The sequence below is a fragment of the Bos taurus genome, chromosome 22 (genome assembly GCF_002263795.3).
Source record: "Bos taurus isolate L1 Dominette 01449 registration number 42190680 breed Hereford chromosome 22, ARS-UCD2.0, whole genome shotgun sequence".
NCBI classification, from domain to species: Eukaryota; Metazoa; Chordata; class Mammalia; order Artiodactyla; family Bovidae; genus Bos; species Bos taurus.
Genome location: NC_037349.1, coordinates 51,090,184 through 51,113,574, shown reverse-complemented (window position 1 = coordinate 51,113,574; position 23,391 = coordinate 51,090,184). Strand labels below are relative to the sequence as shown.

Here is a 23,391-nt window from a genome sequence, read left to right as displayed (position 1 = left end):
TCTTTCTCCCTGTAGCCTATTTTCTACTGTCTCTTGAAAGTAGTACAAAGAAGAAGCCAAGGCAATGCTCAGTCTCTGACCAGAGACTGCTACTCCCAGCGCTACAACTAGGAAGTAATTTAAGGGCCTCAACAACGTGAGCAAGAAGTTAATGGCTGACTTCCCTGGTGGTTCAGTGGTTAAGGGTCTGCCCGCCAGTGCAGGAGACAGGGATTCAACCCCTGCTCTGGGAAGCTCGCACGTGCCAAGCCTATGCTCCACAACTACTGAGCCCAAGCTCCAGAGCATGCCAACTGCCACTACTGAAGGCCTGGCGCCCTAGGGCCTGCGCCTCACAAGAGAAGCCACCACAGTGAGAGGCCCATGCACCACAACACAGAGCAGCCCCTCGCCTGAACTAGACAAAGCCCATGTGCAGCAACGAAGGCCCACCACAGCCAAAACAAATAAATAAACCTTAAAAAAAAATTAACGGCAAGCATAATCTAGAATGCCAGAAATAGTAATATGAAAAGTTGTTTTTAGAAGCCATAATTATGAACATGGAAAAATATCAGTGACATAAATGAGACAAACTTACTATAGTAATCTAAAAATAAGCACATATATATTTAAAACAAAATGAAATAGAACAAAGGCATCACAGGTAATTCTGATAATGTTCTATAATGCTATCAACTTACCTTTTTATTAAAAAGATGAACTTATTTTTATTTAAGATAATCCCATCTTAAAATAGCATTTTAGTAGTATGTTATGAAAAAGAATACATACCTGACACTCGCCGATCAAATCTGCCAGGAATTGGAACTGCAAAACAAAAAAATAACGTCTAGTCATCATTATGTCACATGACCCATCTTTATTTCCCCTTTTTGTAAAGATCTTTCATAGGAGAACCAGGAAACTCAATACCAAGTGGTGGATCAATTCATATTCTTTCATCATCAACCACAGACAGTGGTTCAACATGATCACATAAAGACAACATAAAGAATATATATATGTCTTTGAAAACAAACTCTTTATAACTTTAACATGAGTGGCAATTTTATTTCTACTCACATTCAAGTTCTATCTAATTTGTATCACATCAGATAAGAAGTCTACTAAATTTACTGGTAATGTCACGATATCAAACATTTAAATTTTCTTCTTTTAAAAATAATTACAAGACCTGCTAACTAATAGTATTTACATTTCCTTTTAAAATAATTTAATGAGTATTACACTAAAATAAAAAAAATGAACCATTAAGTTATACTCTCCTTCGAAATGGATGCGTTTTCTCCACCCATGGTCAGTGTATTAATTAGAAAAATGTATCACATGTTTTCAGTTAAAAATATTTTTTTCTTTTTGTTAATTTTTCCTGCTTCTCACCTGCATTGTTCCTTGTGTTTGATGGTTATCTGAATTCTTACTACTGAACTATATTATTTGAACAAGGTGGGTTTTTCTATAGTTGAAGATTAATCTAATTTTATTTTAACAAACATACAGAATATGCCTTATTAATCTCCAAAAAACAGAAATTTGAGGGTTACTGAAAAAGAAATTGAAGATGGCTCTGAGAGCCAAACTCTAATGCAAAGTTTCTGAAACAAATACAGACCCAGGAAGGAGGGAAATGCTCACCTTACTAGGATTAGAATTATCATTTTGCATAGCACAGGGTCAAAGGTATGTTACTGGAACAAATAGGCAAATAATCAAAAGAAAATCCCAGTGGTTCCTTAAAGTACCTACAATAATTTCACTACTTCCTCAATAAAAGAGTGGATTAAAAATATAAGCAGAGTACCTAGTACATGCCATGCAGTGTAGTAGACAATTTAGAAAACATTAGTGAACAAAATAAAGATCCCTGATTTTATGAAGCTTGAGAGAGATGCGGGAGAGCTGACTTTGATCATTTGAAAATACACATCTCATCACTCAGGTAAACAGATGAATATATACCAGCATAAGCCCTCAATCCAGGCCTCATGGGGTTTCCATAATTTAAACGCCACCAAATATTAGTATACAATCTGAAATTATAAAGCACATAGTGATACAATTTAGCATGGGTGCTATCAGGGGATACCTCAAAGGGCTAGACAGAAAAATTATAGACTTATCATAAAATAAGAACTGTATGTTTAAAACAAAGACATAAAGAAGGAATCAAAATTTTTAAATGTGAACTTAAAATCACTATTTCCATCTATCATGCAAAAAAAGACAAAATTATTTTTTAAAATTCCTAAAGCATTCCCACTAACTGAAAGAGTTCAAAAGTGTTAAAAAAAAAAAAAAAAAGTTGACTTGCAGTGTAAAATGTAATTAAAAACAAGAGACTTAAGGCATTTAGCTCGAATGGATCACTGTGTGGATGAAAAGGTAAACAAAATGGGCACAGACATGCTGCCTGATAAATCTATGTGTTATTTCATTTTAAATTAGTACACATCTTAAAAACTTTTATAGGGTCAGAGGAAACAGCTGCAGTTGGAAGAAGATAACGCCAAGGCACACAGAGGATGCAGTCAATAACCACAGCGGTCAGAGACCACCCATTCTAATTTCACCACTGCTTAGAGAGCTCAAACACAGCAGATCAGACTTTATGTGAATCCAAGAATTCAACCAGTGTAAATCTGAGAAATCTTCCAGCAGAAAACAAAGCCTAAAATGCTCTCCTTTTCTATCATAAACAAATACTGACAGGGAGTAGGAAAACTTAATTTATTAGGTTATCTGATCTGAAAACATGTGCCTCAAAAATATTAACAAATGCAGTCTCAATGGAAACTAAAAATCATTATTACTGATTAAATGAACTCCTAAACACAGACATACTCTGAAAATTAAAACATGGTTCTTTGAGCATGTAGAATATTTTATGTGGTAAATATTAAGAACATCTGGAGAATGTGAAAACATGTCCCAAAGTCTCTCTTAAATTAAAATATGATAGACAAGATAATAGAATTTTCCCATGGCAGGAAATGGCACAAAAGCCTGGAGAACAAAACCCAAGCACGATTAGGTAGCTCAGATGGTAAAGAATCTACGTGTAATGCAGGAGACCTGGGTTCAATCCCTGGGTTGGGAAGATCCTCTGGAGAAGGGCATGGCAACCCACTCCAGTATTCTTGCCTGGAGAATCCCATGGAGAGAGGACCCTGGCAGGCTACAGTCCGTGGGGTCCCAAAGAGTCGGATGAAAGATTCTGTGACTCCTGGGAAGGCAAATAGGCACACTCAAAACCAGGCTGGTAGGACGTTAGCAGCACCAGCTGTGTACAGAGGCAGAGAACAGAAGCAGGACATTTACAAGGGCCTTGTGTCTGGGGGATCTCAGCCTAGTATAACATAGCACAGCACAGCAAATCTCAAAAGTGGAATACAGAGCAGCTGTCAAAGCAGGCCCTTTAGCACAGTTAATCACAACATGGAGACTGCCAGGAAGGGCTGCCACCAAAGGGTGACATTATGCTGGGCCCTCATAGGCCAGGGGGTGAAAGTGCATCTCTGGGCAAAGCTTGAGGAAAGCCCCAAAGGCAAGGTTTTTGGATTGGATAAATATCCCAGGGTGCCTGGAAACAGATGAGGGAGAAGTAGGGTGTCAGGGGAGGACCACTCAGTGAAGCAAGAGAAGCCCAAGAAAAAGTGCTGGGTAATGGCTCAGCGGTAAAGAATCCATCTGCCGTGCAGGAGACACAGGAGACTTCAGGTATGATCCCTCAGCTATGAAGATCCCCTGGAGAAGGCAATGGCAACCCACTCCAGTGTTCTTGCCAGGAAAATCCCATGGACAGAGGAGCCTGGCAGGCTACGGTCAGTGGGGTCGCAAAGAGTCGGACATTGACTGAAGCAACTGAGCACAACCCAGTTAGGGTTCTGAGACCCAATCAGTAAACTATAGGACTCACTCTTGGTTCACAATTAAGAAAAAAGAGAAAAGAGAAGGAAAAGAGAAAAGATAAAGTATCTTCCATGAGTTCACACACAAATTAATTCTGCCTTGTCTGAGGGTCAGAAGAGGGAAAGAATGCTGCTATCCTTTCTTTACTTTTTCTTCCTAGAATCTTGTGCTGGTTGAACAAGGTACATGGTCACTGAAGTTTAGAGCAAAAACTCCAACAGTATGTTTGCCCTGGTATGGTAGTTTCTGCCAGTACCTGTGACTATATGACGATAATGAAGTCCATCCCATTGAGCTATTTCTCTAGTCTGTCCAACATCTGATATCCATCTTCCCACAATCTACCCAGAGAGAACTCCTAGCAGACCCTGCTGGGCCTCTAGCTATATCATACACGTAAATACTTCCCTCCAACATCAAACTTCTCAAATGAGCTGTTTCGTGAGCTGATCACTTTTTTTTTTTTTTGAGGCTTTTGCAATCTGGCTTCCAACTATTATTAAAGTAGCCTCTTCCAAAATCACAATTTTCCTCTATATTATTCTTCTGTATTGATTATTTCCTCTATCCTTGAGCTAAATAAAAAGCATTCAATATTGGTTGGTGCCAAATACATATTCATTCATTCAACAAATAATTACTGAGCCCTTCTATGACAGGCACTGTGCGATCTAGTGGGGAAATATGAATAAAAGTGATTCAGATATGGCCCCTGCCCACAAAGATCTTGAAAGTGAAAGTTGCTCAATCATGTCCGACTCTTTTCAATCCCACGGACTATACAGTCCATGGAATTCTCCAGGCCAGAATGCTGGAGTGGGTAGCCTTTCCCTTCTCCAGGGGATCTTCCCAACCCAGGGATCGAACCCAGGTCTCCTGCATTGCAGGCGGATTCTTTACCAGCTGAGCACAAGGGAGGCCAACAAAGATTTGAGAAGCTATCTAAAAATGACCAATAATTATCATCATAATGACGTGAAATCTACTGATACTACAACAAAGGCAAGTACAGAGTGCTCTGTGAGCACATACGAAGAGTGCCTAGAGGAAGCCCAGGAGGGTCTGGGTCTGTAGTCAGGTCTAGGCATGGCTGGGATGGAAGCTGAATGAACTGAGGATTTGGGGAAATGAAAGACATATGATATGGCATGAGCAGTGTGGGAAAGGAACAGAGATGTGGGAGAAGAGGTGAGCAAGGGTCATTTTGGAAGCCAACCTGTGGCAGAGCCATGTTCAGAAGTATTTCTATGTCTTTTTTGTTCAGCTGGGGGAGAAGAGCAGGAACAAAGATTTAACCTGATAAAGATTCCCTTGGATATGACTGCAAAACCAGAAGGGAATATATGGAGCAGAGTGACCAAGGCTTAATGAGAGAAGAAGTACCAGTTAAGAGAAGAAGAAAGGATTCCCTATTCCAATACTAGGGAGTGGCAGGAAAGTCTTCTAGTAGAGAATAGCCATCCCTTTGCTCCACTGATTCCCCACCTGAGGGCTCTCTACTTCCCCGCAGTCTTGAACACCTGTGACACCAACGGAAAGAGGATGGGGGCTCAGCCACCCCCAGACAAGGTGGAGTTGGAGAGAACCACTTGGAAATGATCCCTGTGAGTGGATCAGCTTGGACACAGCATTTCTGTTCAATATGAAGAAACTGGAGCAAAGGGAGTCATCACAGACTGGATTTTATAAAGATCACTCTTGACTGCAGCTGGTGGAAGGAGGTAGTGCACTGGTCAGATGTGTCGCTGCAGACAGAAGGAAAATAAAAGGAGTCTAACGATTTACAGAAGATTAAAATTTATAATGTTTAGTGATAAACTCAATATTTGCTCCATAACAACATCAACTGAAGTTATACACCTACAATTATAAAAGAAAAAGTATTCAATATGTGCTTCAGTCAATCTATAAATAAGGGTGCTGCCATGGATCCCCAAGTTATAAAATGTCAGAGTGGCAAAGCATTTATGAATTCATCTAGTCTGGTCATGGCAAGCAAGTTTCATCTCACATGACAACTCTAATTGATGTCACGGGTCCACCTGAATCATCCTGACTCCTTCCTTTCTTTCATTACTCACATCTGCTTCATTAATAATTCCATCTGTTCTCCCACCCACTTTGTTTCTTGAATCAGTCTACCTTTCTCCATATCCACCCTAGTCTGAAGGGCATCATTTCTTGCCAGGATGATTGCAACAGCCTCCAAACCTGTCTTCCCACAGCCCATTTTGCTCTACATCAATCTATTCCCCACACAGTCATCAAAGGGATCTCAAAATTTTGGAAGAAAATCTGGCAGTTTCTGTCAAAATTTTTACTGTGAACTGCCTTTGACCTAGCAATAATTCCACTTTTAGGAATATGTTTTATATATGTATATAAAATACTATATGTAATACTATAATCACTATAGTATTTTAGGTAATAGAAAAAGTGAAAATAAAAGTTGTCTAGAAAAAGAAGTTAAAGATATACTGGTATAGCTAGAGTATGAACTTCTATGCACACATTAAAATTTAGGATGCCACAGACCTACATGAAGTGCCAGGGAGACCTTCAAGATAGATATACTGTTAAGTAAAAAAAAGTTTGACAATCATTACATGAAATAACCCTAATTTTCTAAAAATCTTGTCATCAAACTTTAACATGTCATAAATTTAAAAGCTAATTAGTACTATAAGGCTGCAACGAAGAAAACAACACCAATAAAACAGAGCCCTCGTCTAATCCATCTCTCCCTACCTGCAATTCCTGCTCCCCAGGGGCAACTGCATCAACTCTTTTGACTATGTCTCCTGAGATTTATTTTACCTTAACTCACTTACACTACGAATTCTATGTGTTTTAATTACCCTTTGTCTTGCAGTTCTGGAAAAGAAAAGGAAAAGGCTTGCAAAGTAGCAGGACATGGATCCCTAACCTCATGAAGCCCCCTGTTCTACTGGTCCTGAACTTCAAGCTGCCAATTTTTTGCCACTTACAGACAAACCTAATCTTTTTCAAACTGAAGTATATATAGTTGCTTTACAATATTACATTAGTTTCAGCTGTATAATGGACTTCCCTTGTGGCTTAGGTGGTAAAGAATCCACCTGCAATGAGGGAGACCTGGGTTTGATCCTGGGTTGGGAAGATATTCTGGAGAAGGGAAAGGCTACCCACTCCAGTATTCTGGCCTGGAGAATTCTACGGACTAGCAAAGAATCAGACACGACTGAGCGACTTTCACTTTCAACTGTATAAGACCAAAATGATTCAATAAAATGTACAGACTATATCCATTTAAAGTTGCTGCAAAACATTGGCTATATTCCTTGTGCCACACATTACATCCTCATGTCCTATTTACTTTATACCTAGTAGTCTGTACCTCTTAATTCCCTTCCCCTATCTTGCCCTTCTTCCCTCAGCCCTCTCCCCACTGGTAACCACTAATTTTCTGTATCTGTGAGTCTGTTTCTGTTTTGTTATATTTATTCATTTGCTTTATTTTTTAGATTTCACATATAAGTTAAAACATATCATATTTCCCTCTCAGTCTGACTTATTTCACTGAGCATAATACCTTCCAGGTCCATCCATGCTACTGCAAATGACAAGATTTCACTCATTTTTATGGCTAATATTCCACTGGGTGTGTGTGTGTGTATGTATACATCACATCTGTTTTTTTTTAGTCCATGATTCATGTGGGATCTTAGTTCCCCAACCAAAAATGGAACCTGTGTCCCCTACACAAGAGATTGCAGTCTTAACAACTCAACCACCAGAGAAGTCCCTGCACCACATCTTTATCTACATTCATTGGCTGATGGACACTTAGGTTGCTTCTGTATCTTGGCTAATGTAAAGAATGCTGCTGTGAACACAGAGGCGTATGTATCTTTCCAAATTAATGTTTCTGTTTTCTTCAGATATATATCCGAAAAACCTAATCTTAGTCAATACAGAAGCCAAAAGGAAATTCTGCTGATCCAAATAACAAATAATGCTGGAAATTATGGAGATGAAATAAATAAAAACATATAACATTTACGTGCCAGGATGGGACTTCCCTGGAGGTCCAGTGGTTAAGACTCTGCACTCCCAATTTGATCCCTGGTCAGGGAACTAAGATCCCACATACGTCTTGGTCAAGGAAAAAAAAAGTTATGTGCCAAGATCTGCCCTGAACACTTTGTGGTTATTAAGTCACTTAACTCTGATACAAACTTTATGAAGTACTATCAAACTTATGAACTCATTAAGTACATAAACTTACATTACACTTAGATAAAGAATCTAAGGCAAGAAAAGTTAAATAACTCATTCTACTAACAAAGGTGGGACCAGACTGAGTGCAGGCACTCAGCTTCATAGCCCACGCTCTCAGCCATGGAAGGACAACATCCAAAATCAGCCCGGGGATGCCAGCAGGGTAACCAGGTAACACTCACATCAGTGTAACTGTGTGAATGCACCTTCTTTCTTGAAATGTCTAAAATGTCTTCTCAAATGATGTTTAAAGCCCCCGGTAGAAATCTGCATTTGGAATCTTGACATGAGACTAATACAGTTTATCAAGTATTAGTACTTACCAACTAATCAAAATTTACTGATGAACCTGGTCCAAAACTGAGTATTTTTCTAAGATCAGCATTAACAGTTCTTTTAAAAACTTTTTTTTTTCCCACTTAAGTTCACTTTAAGTACAAATACTTTATACTTAATACTTTCTTTATATTGACTCAGTACACTGAGTCAATATAAAGAAAAACAGAAGTAACCATAACTGTACTTGGCCATAGCTTAATCTCTCAGGGGGGGCCTGGGATTGCAATAGCTAGAGGTAAGATGGGAAGAAAAAAAAAAAAAGCTTTATTTTTCTTAATGTGATAGCCTTGAGATATAATTCACATATCACATAGTTAACCATTTATACTATACAACGGTTGTTAGTATATTCAAAGAATTCTGTCTCCATTACTATAATCAATTTTAGATATTTTTCAACACCTCAAAAAGAAACCCTATATCCATCAGCACTCCCTCCCCATTCCCCCCAATCCCCTTGGCCGTAGGCAACCAGTAATTTACTGTCTCTATAGATTTGCCTTTTCTGGACATTTTGTATAAGTAGAATACAATATGTGGCCTCTCATAGCACCTTTTAGTACTTCATTTCTTTTTGTTGTCAGACAGTTTCATTGTATGGATATACCACATTCATCTATCCATTCATCAGCTGGTGAACACCTGGGCTTTTTCCACTTTTTGGCTATTAAGAATAACATTACTATGAACCTTCATGTATACACATTTTATACATTTTCATTTCTCTTGGGTATACATCTAGGAATGAAATTGGTGGGCTGTATGGTAACTCCATACTTAAGTTTTTGAGCAACTGCCAGACTTTTCCATTTTCCACTCCTACTAGCAGGATGAGAGGGTTCCAGTTCTTCCACATCCTGGTCAACACTTGTTAATATTTTTTTATTGTTACAACAGTGGGTATAAAGTAGTATGTCATCATGGTTTTAATTTGCATTTCTAATGACTGATGTAAACAGTTTTATTTATTACTGCTAAAAATCCTTATTTCTGAAAAGCTAACGATTTTATTCACTATCATCTTAAAAAAAAAAAAATCCTCTCTCCTCTCCTCTGTGACTTGATGCTGAAAAACAGTTCTCACGTCCATGATCAGTAAGCCAGTCTGGACTTCACAATAACTGCTTTCTTGCTGGCCTTGAATCTTTGTTCTTCAAAGGATTATCTGTTACAATTACTGATAATAGGCAGAAGTTACTATGATCATTTATTTTTCTTTAGAAACACTAAAGTTAAAATGTTTAACTAAACATTTGTGAAAACATCTGCAGGGGCATATTCATTCTCACTGATTAAATAATGGCTTATCCTGAACATCTTCATTTGCTTTGAAAAATGTATCACATATCCAGTAGGAGGAGATGTGACAAAAACCACCATCCGACAAGAAAATATAATTCATTGTTCAACTGTTGCATTAGCTTCCACTCTGCTACCATGTCTTTCCATTCCTTCAAGGCCAGAATTAGTGTGCATGCTACTTAGAACCTCGGAGCAAAATCTGAGATGCAGGAAATGTTTAAGACCTGGCTTATAAAACTGTAGCCCAACAGAATCAAATTTGATCCCCCATGCCATTTTTAGTATAATAGTGATGTACCTCTGCTCCTATTTCCTTCTCTCCCCGCATCACCAAATCCTCTTCTGGAAGACAAATGTTTAGGGAAACAGCTTTGGAGGAGGAACCCTAAAGAAGGTTTAATTAGATAAAAAGTTCTTTATTATATGAAATTGGGCAGTTGATGATTATGTGAAAGCAGAAAGGCACCTTAGTACTCTCAATCTATCCTGTTCAATTTGTTCAAATACCCTATTAAGCAGAATTTCTATATAAGGTCAACAAACACTCCTCCATGAACATTCTAATCTAATTGAGTTGATTCCCAAGCCTACGTGGTGAAGAAATGAAAGCCTGCAGGGAAGGCACAGGACACCCACTCTCTGGCCTGGATGCCCCTGAGATGGACAATGAAGGAAGTGCTGAGGCTAGGCATGCTGACCAAAATCGGAGCCGGGCCAGAGCACATGTGCTCGACCTTTTTACAGACATGCTCCATTTAATCTTTTTTCTTGAAGACTCTCATCCCCAATGACCAGCTTCACTTCTTTTTCATTTGATAGAAAAAAAAATTTACATGTAATGAACTTTTTTAAAAGTATTAACTACTTTATTACTGTTTCTACCACTTTGCCACTTTTGTGATTGAGCTCATCTTGATTTTGTGGGGTGAAATTATAATACATTTAATGAACTAAACTAAAGGAAGTCAACTGGAAAGGAAGCAGGCAAAGTTGGAACACTTGTATTTTTCTACAGCAATGAGAGAAGTCTAAAAAGTATTCATGCTGACCACCTGTAGAAACTAAGTAACATGAAGATGATAACTCTCTGCATAGTGAGACTTTGTAAGATACAAAATAGATGTTTCTAAGCATTTGAGGTCAGCAAATTCAGAAGTAAATGTCCTTCATGATCAAGGCCCTTTGTCTGATAAAGCACTGTGGAGGTATCCACTGGATATAGGATTTCCTCCTGGGTAGAACTCAGACACCAGACGCAGCAGGCCGTGCTCCTCACTCCCTGGGAGGCTGGCGGCTCACCTTTCCTGTCTGTCCCTTCCTCATTCCACTGCATCTCCCTGACACCTACCATAGTTGGTGAGGGTAAGACAGTGAGATGGGCGGGGGACAAACCTGAATCTGATCAAGCTGACGTAGCAATGGTCCTCAAACTTTAGGATACATCAGAATTATTGAGAAGACTGAAGGCCTCTTCTTCAGAGTTTCTGATTCAACAGGCCTGGAGTGAAGCTAAGAATCTGTACTTCTAATAAGTTTCCCAGATGATGCTGATGTTACTGATCCTGGAACCTCATTTGAAAACTACTGCTCTAGTGCCAATTATGAAATGAGAGGAAAAACAGGGGATGGGGAACTTTGATGCAAACATCATGGGGATGCAATCAGCCAAACTCTACAAAATAAACTTTATTCTACAAATAATCTTCAAAGGAAACAAGAAAGAGATCAAGAAAGATCCTACAGACTAAAAGAGACTTAAGAGATAAGGCAGTCAAATGTAATTCTTGACCTTATCTGAAGATGTGTGGAGAAGTGTGAACAGAGATTGAATATTTGATATTAAGGCATTTTGTTTATTTTAGATATGATGAAAGTTTTGTGGATATATATTTAGAACTAGTCCTGAGGGACATAAACCTAAATACTTATGGATAAAATTATTTTTGATATTTAAAAAAAGTAATCAAAGAGGAAGGTGGTCTGAGTCACGAGCTGGGGTCAGGAGAACTGATTCTGAAAATCTTTACCTAACTTCTTGTTCAGTGAAATTCTGTGGTAGCTTGATACTGGTATAGTAAATACATGGGTAAAGACTCCCCAAGAGAAATTAGCAAACATTATAAATCAAGTCACCGCCCAAGAGTTAACAGAGTTGGGGATAGATAGACGATGGGGGTTATTACACTATTCATTTTACTATTGTCCATCGACATTTTCCATCATTAAAAAAAAAAGGTAGAAAAGAAAAAACCAGCATTCCTGGGAGGGGATGGGGGAACCAGGGGACAGAGAAATTCTGATACAGTGGTCCATTTAACCTCTCTCCAAAAACACTGCCCTAATACACACATCCAGCCAGTAAACAGAGTCATTTATTTTGAAACAACCATTGGCACCCACAACCCCCCGTTCCCATCCACTGAACATCTCTCTGGTCCTAAAGTACCCACTGCCTAGAAAACCCATCTCTAACCCAGCCCCAATGTCCTGCCAAAGAATGAAAATGCCATTCCAAGAGGTGAGATTCCTTCTCTACCACAGAATGCAAAAATTCCATGTGTCTACTACATTACATTAAAAACTCCTAAGGAATAAGTATGGGGACGTTCCTACCACCTTTTGTCTGGCACAGACCTTGTCATACACAGACACTAAATGTAGATGGACTGAATGAATGAGGCCCTAATAAGCCAGAAAGGACTAAAAGCCACGCCCCCCTTCCTGGGTATATCACCTCATCAACTCACATCTGGCCACTAATTTAAGTTGAATTATAACAGGAATATAAAAAAACTACTCTGACACCAACTGGTAAACTTCAATACAATTCTGATGCTAACCCTCAGGGTAGCACCAGAGTCCACACCTCAGGGACATGGTCCCCAACAAGACTGCCTTTACTCCAGTTGCTAGTTGCACTTTGGTGGTCCTGGGCCACCAACATGTCTAACCAACTGGCTACAAATTCACAGGTTCCCACAACTCTCAGGTTTGACTTGCTAAAACAACTCACAGGACTTTAGGAGATGGCAACCCACTCTGGTATTCTTGCCTGAAAAACTCCATGGACAGGGGAGCCTGGCAGGCCACAGTCCATGGGGTTGCAAAGAATCAGATACGACTGAGCACGCACTCACACATACCTATTCCTGGGGGTTTCCCTGATAGTTCAGTGGGTAAAGAATCCACCTGAGGGTACTCTTTCTACCCCCTTCTGATGCCTATGTCAGAAGCTTTCTCTATCTCTTTTATACTTTAATAAAACTTTATTACACAAAAGCTCTGAGCGATCAAGCCTCGTCTCTGGCCCCGGATTGAATTCTTCTCCCCCCGGGGTCAAGAATCCCGGTGTCTTCGTGTGATTCAACAACCACCCTTCATCTTGGGGGCTTGTCCGGGATCCTTCAGGACAAGATAAGGATGCTTGGAGCTTTAGTTCTTTGTTCTCTTAGCAAACACATTTTCTGCCGTGCTTTACTAACTCTACCGTGTGCTTGTGTGAATGAATGACAGGCCCTGCGAGAAGCAAGTAAGGAGCCCTGCTCTGCGGTTCCACGGTGATCTCATACGGCTTATGGCAGAAACCTGTCGGGGGTTTATACCGACCTGCCAATGCCAAGAGGCACCCAATGTCTCCTTCGGGAACCGACCAGAAATGGGCAAAGCATGTGGACCGAACTCTCCTTTCTCGGTCAGACTTTTCGGTCTCTTTGACCATTTCATTAAAAAAAAAAAAAAAGAATCCACCTGAGAATGCAGGAGACACAGGAGATGCGGGTTCTATCCCTGGGTTGGGATGATCCCCTGGAGAAGGAAATGGCAACCCACTCCAGTATTCTTGCCTGGAAAATTCCATGGACAGAGGAGCCTGGCGGGCTACAGTCCACGGGGTCACAAAGAGTTAGATGACTGAACACACACAAGCAAGCACATACCTATTATTACAGTTTTATTATAAAGGATACAAATCAGTATTGGCTAAATGAAGATACACACAGAGCACAGTTTCCCTGTCTCTTCTCACAGAATCAGGGTGCTTCACCTTCCCAGCATATCATCAACCAGGAAGTTCCGCCAAGTTTTGATGTTCAGAGCTTTGTTGGGGTTTCATTCCATAAATGTGATTGACTGAATCATGGGCTACAACATTAAATTCAATCTCCAGTCCCTCAACTTTCCCCAGAGGTCAGACTGGCTCAAAGCTCCAACATTCTAATTACATGGTTGATTTTTCTGGTGACCAGGCCCCATCTTGAATCATCTCATTAACTAAATTCAAGTCTGATCCAAGGGGGCTTCAGATCATATCAGATCAGTTGCTCAGTCGTGTCCGACTCTTTGCGACCCCATGAATCGCAGCACGCCAGGCCTCCCTGTCCATCACCAACTCCCAGAGTTCACTCAGACTCACGTCCATCGAGTCAGTGATGCCATCCAGCCATCCCATCCTCTGTCATCCCCTTCTCCTCCTGCCCCCAATCCCTCCCAGCATCAGAGTCTTTTCCAATGAGTCAACTCTTCACATGAGGTGGCCAAAGTACTGGAGTTTCAGCTTTAGCATCATTCCCTCCAAAGAAATCCCAGGGCTGATCTCCTTCAGAATGGACTGGTTGGATCTCCTTGCAGGCCAAGGGACTCTCAAGAGTCTTCTCCAACACCACAGTTCAAAAGCATCAATTCTTTGGCGCTCAGCCTTCTTCACAGTCCAACTCTCACATCCATACATGACCACGGGAAAAACCATAGCCTTGACTAGATGGACCTTTGTTAGCAAAGTAATGTCTCTGCTTTTGAATATGCTATCTAGGTTGGTCATAACTTTCCTTCCAAGGAGTAAGCGTCTTTTAATTTCATGGCTGCACTCACCATCTACAGTGATTTTAGAGCCCAGAAAAATAAAGTCTGACACTGTTTCCACTGTTTCCCCATCTATTTCCCATGAAGTGATGGGACCGGATGCCATGATCTTCGTTTCCTGAATGTTGAGCTTTAAGCCAACTTTTTCACTCTCCACTTTCATTTTCATCAAGAGGCTTTTTAGTTCTTCACTTTCTGCCATAAGGGTAGTGTCATCTGCATATCTGAGGTTATTGATATTTCTCCCGGCAATCTTGATTCCAGCTTGTGCTTCTTCCAGTCCAGTGTTTCTCATGATGTACTCTGCATATAAGTTAAATAAACAGGGTGACAATATACAGCCTTGACGTACTCCTTTCCCTATTTGGAACCAGTCTGTTGTTCCATGTCCAGTTCTAACTGTTGCTTCCTGACCTGCATACAGATTTCTCAAGAGGCAGATCAGGTGGTCTGGTATTCCCATCTCTTGAAGAATTGTCCACAGTTTATTGTGATCCACACAGTCAAAGGCTTTGGCATAGTCAATAAAGCAGAAATAGATGTTTTTCTGAAACTCTCTTGCTTTTTCCATGATCCAGCGGATGTTGGCAATTTGATCTCTGGGTTCCTCTGCCTTTTCTAAAACCAGCTTAAACATCAGGAAGTTCATGGTTCACATATTGCTGAAGCCTGGCTTGGAGAATTTTGAGCATTACTTTATATTTCCATTACTTGGGAAATTCTAAGAGTTTTAGAAGTTCTGTGCCAGGAATCTGGGACAAAGGCCAGACATGTTCTTTATTATTCAACAAAAACAAACTGTGAAAACTCCCTGCCAACTTACAGAAATAAAGCAAGCATGAAAAAAGCCATACAAGACCACTCATTTTAGGGTGTTAAATCCCTCTCACTTGGCATTTCAGATACCAATCATCTGCTAGACCTACACAACACTTAAAAATATGGTATGCATTAAATTGAACCATACTCTGAGAATTATCTATGGATCACTATCAACAGGAAAAAAAACCAAAAACCGGGAGCATCACCAATCAGACATGGCTTCTCTGTGAGTTGAGAAACCAACTCATTAGTTGAACATTGGACTCTTGGTTTGGTAACAGTAAGACAGAGCAGTTGCCCTGTTAATGATCACAGAGTCACCAAACAAAAAGCTTTAATAATCTTTCTGAAGAGAATCATCAAGCATTCACAGCATGAAGCAAATTCTCCTCTAATCATCATTTTACTTTTGTTTAAAAATAATGGATGTCAAAAAAAACACAGAGGTTTAATAATAACATTGCAGAAAAAAAAATAATAACATTGCAAACTGAACAATAATTCTCCAGCCACTGGTTTACCAAAAAAATCTTCATCCAAATCTTGACATCTTTAGTCACTGTCTTCACACACATTATCTTGTGGGTATCACATCTTAAAACGGTTGTTAACAAATTCCCTGGCAGATATCAGGGCTTGGACTAAAAAAGTCAAGCCATCTATATTTTAATCTTAAATTCACTTAAATAAAATCTCAAATGCCAAGGAAATAATATAAGATAAACATGCCTGTTTTTTTTTTTTTCCTGGCCTCACCTGCAGTAGAGGCATGGAGTCTTAACCACTGGATCACCCGGGAAGCCCCATGATTACCTTTTTTTAATTCCAAAGAGTCATACACTAAATTTTACACTAAACAGGAAAAAATACATACATGAGAAAAACGTATTGTGATGATACAAAATACCAGAACAGCCCTAGCAGATGTTATCTTTTTTTATTTGAAATATAATTGACTTTCAATATTATATTAGTTTTAGATGTATAACATAGTAATTTAATATTTTTATATGCTACAAAATGATCACCATAGTAACTTGCTACCCACTGTCACCATAAAAAATGATTACCATCTTATTACCTATATTCCCTTTGCTGTACGTTACATCCTTGTGACTTACTTGTTTTATTACTGGAAGTGTGAACCTCTTAATCTCCCTCACCAATTTCACTCTTACCCTGACTTCACGCCCCTATGGTAACTACCAGTTTGTTCTCTGTATCTGTTAGTTTGTTTCTGTTTTAATACATTTGTAAATTTGTTTTATTTTTTAAGTTCTACATACAAGTGAAACCATATAGTATTTGTCTTTCTCTGTCTGACCTATTTCATTCAGCACAATACCCTCTAGTCCATCCATGTTGTCATAAATGGCAAGCTGTCATTCTCTTTTTTAGCTGAGTAATATTCCACCTGTAAATATATACCACATCTTTATCCATTCACCTAACAATGGGCACTCAGGTTGCATTCTTATCTTGCTTCTGTAAATAATGCTGCCTTGAGCACAGTGGTGTGTTTATTTTTTTGAATTAGTGTTTTTGTTTTCTTTTGGAAAAAACCCAGAACTGGGATTGCTCAGTCATACAATAGTTCTCTTTAAATTTTTTTGGAAAACCTCCCTACTGTTTCCCCTTAGCTTAGATGTTCACCTCTGAGATTCAAGTAAGTAAAAGACAAAGCCTTGAATTAAGAGCACACAGAAGTAAAACCTTTAAATTAAATAACAGCTAAAGCAAACAACATCCCTCTCCCGTTTCTGAATATGAGATGTCCCCACTTTTCCCCTCCATTCTAATCCACCTCCCCACCCCCGACTCTAGGACCTTGCTGCATCAGACACGAGCTCTCCACGGGCTCCTTTCCCTCTGCATGTGAACATGCTTATGGTGACTCTAACCGAACAAAACAGAATCAGAGACCTGCCTTTATATCTGTACTTCTTCAAGCTACCACCAAGTCCTTTCTTCTTCAAAACATACTCACCATTTTTTATCTGAATCTTCTGCAGGCTCTGTCTTCTTTCCTTCTTTACTCCCTCCTTCATTCCCTCCCTCTTTCTCTCTCTCTCTCTCTCTCTCACACACACACTCCCTGACCTACTGGCACCTGACCTCTTCCATCACAACCCCACTAGAGCCTCTATCCCCAAGAATCACAGCTGAATCATTTCAACACTGGCTTTATCCAATTTGACCTCTTCACTACTTCCAACACCACTGATGCCTGTTTCAGTCACCTTTATTCAGCATAGTACTGAAAGCCCTACCAGAACAATTAAGCAAGATAAATAAATAAAAGAGCATTCAAATAAAAAAGGAACAATAAAACTATTTACAAATTACATGATCGTATATACAGAAAATCCTAAAGAATCCACAAGTTGCAGGGTACAAGATCAACATACAAAAATCAGTTGCAGTTGCATATATTCACTATCAACAAACTGAATATGAAGTTTAAGAAAACAAGTTTTGTGTTTTTGTTTTGCAGAAATGGAAAACCTGATCCTAAAATTCATATAGAATTGCAAGGAGTCCTGAAAACTCAAAAGAATCTTGAAAAAGAACAATATAGTGGTGACAGTTACACAAAATAATGAATGTACTGAATGCCCCTGAACTGTATACTTTAAAATGGTAACAGTAAATTTTATGTATATTCTACCAAAATGAACAGTATAATGGCATTAAACACAGCCTAAAGTCAAACCCTGCTTATTACATGGTCTTGGATAGTTTCTAGGTCTCAATTTCCATATCTGTAAAATGGAGATAATTATAGTTCCTGCTGCTAAGTCGCTTCAGTCGTGTCCAACTCTGTGCGACCCCATAGACAGCAGCCCACTAGGCTCCCCCGTCCCTGGGATTCTCCAGGCAAGAACCTTTTTCAAAAGATTAGGAGGATTCAATGAGATGATGCATAATAAATAACTGAGCACTGACACTACTAAAGAATAAAGGCTTAATAAATGCAAGCTGTCCTAATCACAGAACAGTATTTATGGGTAAATTACGTAAAATGTAGAAAAAGAGTAAAAAAAAAAAAAAGTCTCCTCCAGCTGATATTTCCAGAGCAAGATGAAGGAATACATAGTGTGTACACTTTATGAACAATCACGCTGCACATCTGTGATTTGTGCACCTTTTTGCACATACGTTTTACTTCAAAAAAGTTTACCTGCCTCAAAAAGAAAGGTGGCCGCACAATACTGTGAAGGCACTGTACTGACGGCACTGAACTGTACACTCACAATGGTTAAAATGGCAAATTTCACATTACACACAGTTCACCACGATTCTTTACAGGGAGGTAAAAGGAAAGAAAGCTGATTTTGGTGACAGTGTATAGATGGGTAGAAGACAGATGAGTGGGAGACCTACAGGATGCATCCAGTTAAGAAGCAATATAAGGACTTCCCTGGTGGTGCACTGGCCAAGATGCCATGCTCCCAATGCAGGGGGCCTGGGTTCAATTCCTGGACAATGAACTAGATCCCACGTGCTGCAACTAAAACTTCACATGCCACAGCTAAGACCTGGTGCAGTCAAATAATTTTTCTCTTTTAAGAAGTAATAAAAAGCAAACCCAAGGCAGGGAAGGGACAGTAGGGAAGGAGAAGATGGGGGAACCCAGAGATCAAAATAAATGAAAGTGAAAGTGCAAAAGAGAGAAGAAAGTGATGGATTTCTGGGTTTCTTGCTGAAGAAATCAGAAAAAGGTGACTGCAGAGAAAACAGAGCTGTGTGACAGGCAAGTTCACAACATTAGTTTTAGGCATCATGAGCTTGAGAGATGAATGAGAGGTGACCAGCTGACAAGACAATCATAAATAGGGTGTGTGTCTAACAGCAAGTTTTGATTCTGAAAGTTCAGGTTCAGGGCAGGTTCAATGCTTAGGAAGAGAACTGTCACTGAGGGAGAAACAGTAAACAAACCAAATTCAGGGGATCATCAACAGACATTTAAAGGACAGAGGTGAGAGAGTCAAGACACAGGGGAATAAAGACACTGATGCCAAGGAGGGAGAAAGTTTCAAAGAGGGCTGGTTCAACTGTGTCGAAATCCTCCTGAGAGACCCAGATATGTGAACTGTAGAAATATTATTATTATTAAGCAAGTCTCAAAAAAGTTCCAATAAGGCAATTTAAACCAACTCCAATTGTTATGTGGTATATACTGTGCAATAAAAAATGCTGGGAAAATATCCTAAGGAATCCACTAAAAAACTAGAGAACTAATAAACAAGTTCAGCAAGACTGCAAGATACAGGTCAATATCTTAAAAATTAACTGTATTTCTATACATTTGCAATGATCAATCTGAAAATGAAATTAAGAAAACAATTTCATTTACAATCACTTCACAAGAAATAAATGACTTAGGAATAAATTTAATAAAATAAGTGAAAACTTTATATTCTAAAACCTACAAGACACTTGTGGTTCTTTAATTTAGAAATTATAGAAAATCTAAATAAATGAAAAGACATTCTATATTCACAGATCTGAAGACTTAACATTGTTAAAAGGCAATACTCGCCAAATTAATCTACAAATTCAATGCAATTTCTGTCAAAATCCCAGTTGGCCTTGTTGCAGAAATTGACAAGTTAATCCTACAATTCATATGGAAATGCAAATAGGCAAAACAACTCTGAAAAAGAACAAAGTTGGAAAATTCACATTTCCTGATTCTAAAACTACTACAAATCTACAGCAGTCAAGGAATGCAGGAGTGGCACACAGGCAGATATACAGATCAATGGAATAGAACTGAGAGTTCAAAACAGACTCTTGCATTTACAGTCAATTGATTTTCAACAAGAGTAGCAAGACAATTAAATGGGGAAAGAATAGTCTTTGTAATAAGTGGTGCTGGGGACTTTCCTGGTGGTGCAGTGACTAAGACTCTGTGCTCCTAACGCAGCAGGCCTAGGTTCAATCCCTGATCAGGGTACTGGATCCCACATGCCGCAACTAAGTTGCAACATGATGCAACTAAGATCTGCTAAGTCGCTTCAGCCGTGTCCAACCCTGTGCAACCCCATAGACGGCAGCCCACCAGGCTCCCCCGTCCCTGGGATTCTCCAGGCAAGAACACTGGAATGGGTTGCCATTTCCTTCTCCAATGCATGAAAGTGAAAAGTGAAAGTGAAGTCGCTCAGTCGTGTCTGACTTTTAGCGACCCCATGGACTGCAGCCCACCAGGCCCCTCTGTCCATGGGATTTTCCAGGCAAGAGTACTGGAGTGGGGTGCCATGCGTAGCCAAATAAATAAATACTAAAAAAAAAAGTGGTGCTTAAAAAACCACATATAAAAGAATGAAGTACCTTGCTTCCTAAACAAAAAATAACAAAAATGTACTACAACATAGGGATGTCCCTGGCAGTCCAGTGCTTAAGACTCCACACTTAAGGGCACAGGGCACAGGTTTGATCCTTGCTTGGGGAACTAAGATCTCCTATGTTGCACGGCCAAAAAAAAAACCAAACAAACCCCAAAGTACTACAACCTAAATGTAAAGCTAAAACTGTAAAACTCATACAAGAAAACAGAGAGGTTAATCTTCATGACCTTGGGTCTGGCAACGGCTTCCTAAATAAGACACCTATGGCACAAACAACAAAAGACAATGATACACTGGACTTAGTAAAAATTAAAAACCCATGCTCCAAAAAACCATATCAAAAAAGTAAAATGACAACCTGCTAAATGCAGAACATAGTTTTTAGTCATATATCTGATAAAGAACTTGTTTAGAATATACAAAGAACTCTTAGAACTTAACAATAAAAAGACAAACCAATTTTATAAAACGGACTAAGGACCTGAATAGACATTTTTTCAAAGATACAAAAATGACCAACAAACACATGGAAAGATGCTCAATATCATTCAGTTCAGGTCAGTCGCTCAGTCGTGTCCGACTCTTTGCGACCCCATGAATCGCAGCACGCCAGGCCTCCCTGTCCATCACCAACTCCCGGAGTTCACTCAGACTCACGTCCATCGAGTCAGTGATGCCATCCAGCCATCTCATCCTCTGTCATCCCCTTCTCCTCCTGCTCCGAATCCCTCCCAGCATCAGAGTCTTTTCCAATGAGTCAACTCTTCACATGAGGTGGCCAAAGTACTGGAGTTTCAGCTTTAGCATCATTCCCTCCAAAGAAATCCCAGGGCTGATCTCCTTCAGAATGGACTGGTTGGATCTCCTTGCAGGCCAAGGGACTCTCAAGAGTCTTCTCCAACACCACAGTTCAAAAGCATCAATTCTTCGGCGCTCAGCCTTCTTCACAGTCCAACTCTCACATCCATACATGACCACGGGAAAAACCATAGCCTTGACTAGACAGACCTTTGTTGGCAAAGTAATATCTCTGCTTTTGAATATGCTATCTAGGTTGGTCATAACTTTCCTTCCAAGGAGTAAGTGTCTTTTAATTTCATGGCTGCAGTCACCATCTGCAGTGATTTTGGAGCCCAGGAAAAAAAAGTCTGACACTGTTTCCACTGTTTCCCCATCTATTTTCCATGAAGTGATGGGACCAGATGCCATGATCTTCGTTTCCTGAATGCTGAGCTTTAAGCCAACTTTTTCACTCTCCACTTTCATTTTCATCAAGAGGCTTTTGAGTTCCTCTTCACTTTCTGCCATAAGGGTGGTGTCATCTGCATATCTGAGGTTATTGATATTTCTCCTGGCAATCTTGATTCCAGCTTGTGTTTCTTCCAGCCCAGTGTTTCTCATGATGTACTCTGCAATAAGTTAAATAAGCAGGGTGACAATATACAACCTTGACATACTCCTTTTCCTATTTGGAACCAGTCTGTTGTTCCATGTCCAGTTCTAACTGTTGCTTCCTGGCCTGCATACAGATTTCTCAAGAGGCAGTTCAGGTGGTCTTGTATTCCCATCTCTTTCAGAATTTTCCACAGTTTATTGTGATCCACACAGTCAAAGGCTTTGGTATAGTCAATAAAGCAGAAATAGATGTTTTTCTGGAACTCTCTTGCTTTTTCCATGATCCAGCGGATGTTGGCAATTTGATCTCTGGTTCCTCTGCCTTTTCTAAAACCAGCTTGAATATCAGGAAGTTCATGCTTGGAGAATTTTGAGCATTACTTTACTAGCATGTGAGATGAGTGCAATTGTGTGGTAGTTTGAGCATTCTTTGGCATTGCCTTTCTTTGGAATTGGAATGAAAACTGACCTTTTCCAGTCCTGTGGCCACTGCTGAGTTTTCCAAATTTGCTGGCATATTGAGTGCAGCACTTTCACAGCATCATCTTTCAATATCATTAGGAAACTGCAAAGCAAAGCTACAATGAGGTAGCTACTACTTCCTACCCACTGCTGCTGCTGCTGCTAAGTCACTTCAGTGGTGTCCGACTCTGTGCGACCCCATAGACGGCAGCCCACCAGGCTCCCCCGTCCCTGGGATTCTCCAGGCAAGAACACTGGAGTGGGTTGCCATTTCCTTCTCCAATGCATGAAAGTGAAAAGTGAAAGTCAAGTCTCTCAGTCGTGTCTGACTCTTAAGAGACGCCATGGACCGCAGTCTACCAGGCTCCTCTGCCCATGGGATTTTCCAGGCAAGAGTACCCACTAGGCTGGCTATAATAAAAAAGATAAAAAGCGTTGACAAGGATGGGGAGGAATCAGAATCCTCAATACACTGCTGGTTAGAATATGTAAAATGGCACAGCCACTTCTGGAAAACAATTAGTTCCTCAAAATATGAAGTATAAGAGCTACCATATGGTGCAAGAATTCTACTACTGTGTATACACCAGAAAGAAATGAAAACCCGTGTCCACACAGGAACTTATACACAGGAGTGTTCACAACAGCATTATTCGTGATAACAAACAAGTGGAAACAACCTAAGTGGCCA

At 39.8% G+C, this 23,391-nt stretch overlaps 1 protein-coding gene across 1 annotated transcript in view; it reads right to left on the bottom strand.

Moving 5' to 3' along the window:
• PRKAR2A (protein kinase cAMP-dependent type II regulatory subunit alpha) overlaps positions 1–23,391 on the bottom strand; it is a 70,009-nt gene that overhangs the window by 42,035 nt on the left and 4,583 nt on the right. Inside the window, exon 2 of the mRNA NM_001191367.2 lies at positions 775–810. Coding sequence (NP_001178296.1) covers positions 775–810 — 36 coding nt within the window. The remainder of the gene's footprint in view (positions 1–774; positions 811–23,391) is intronic.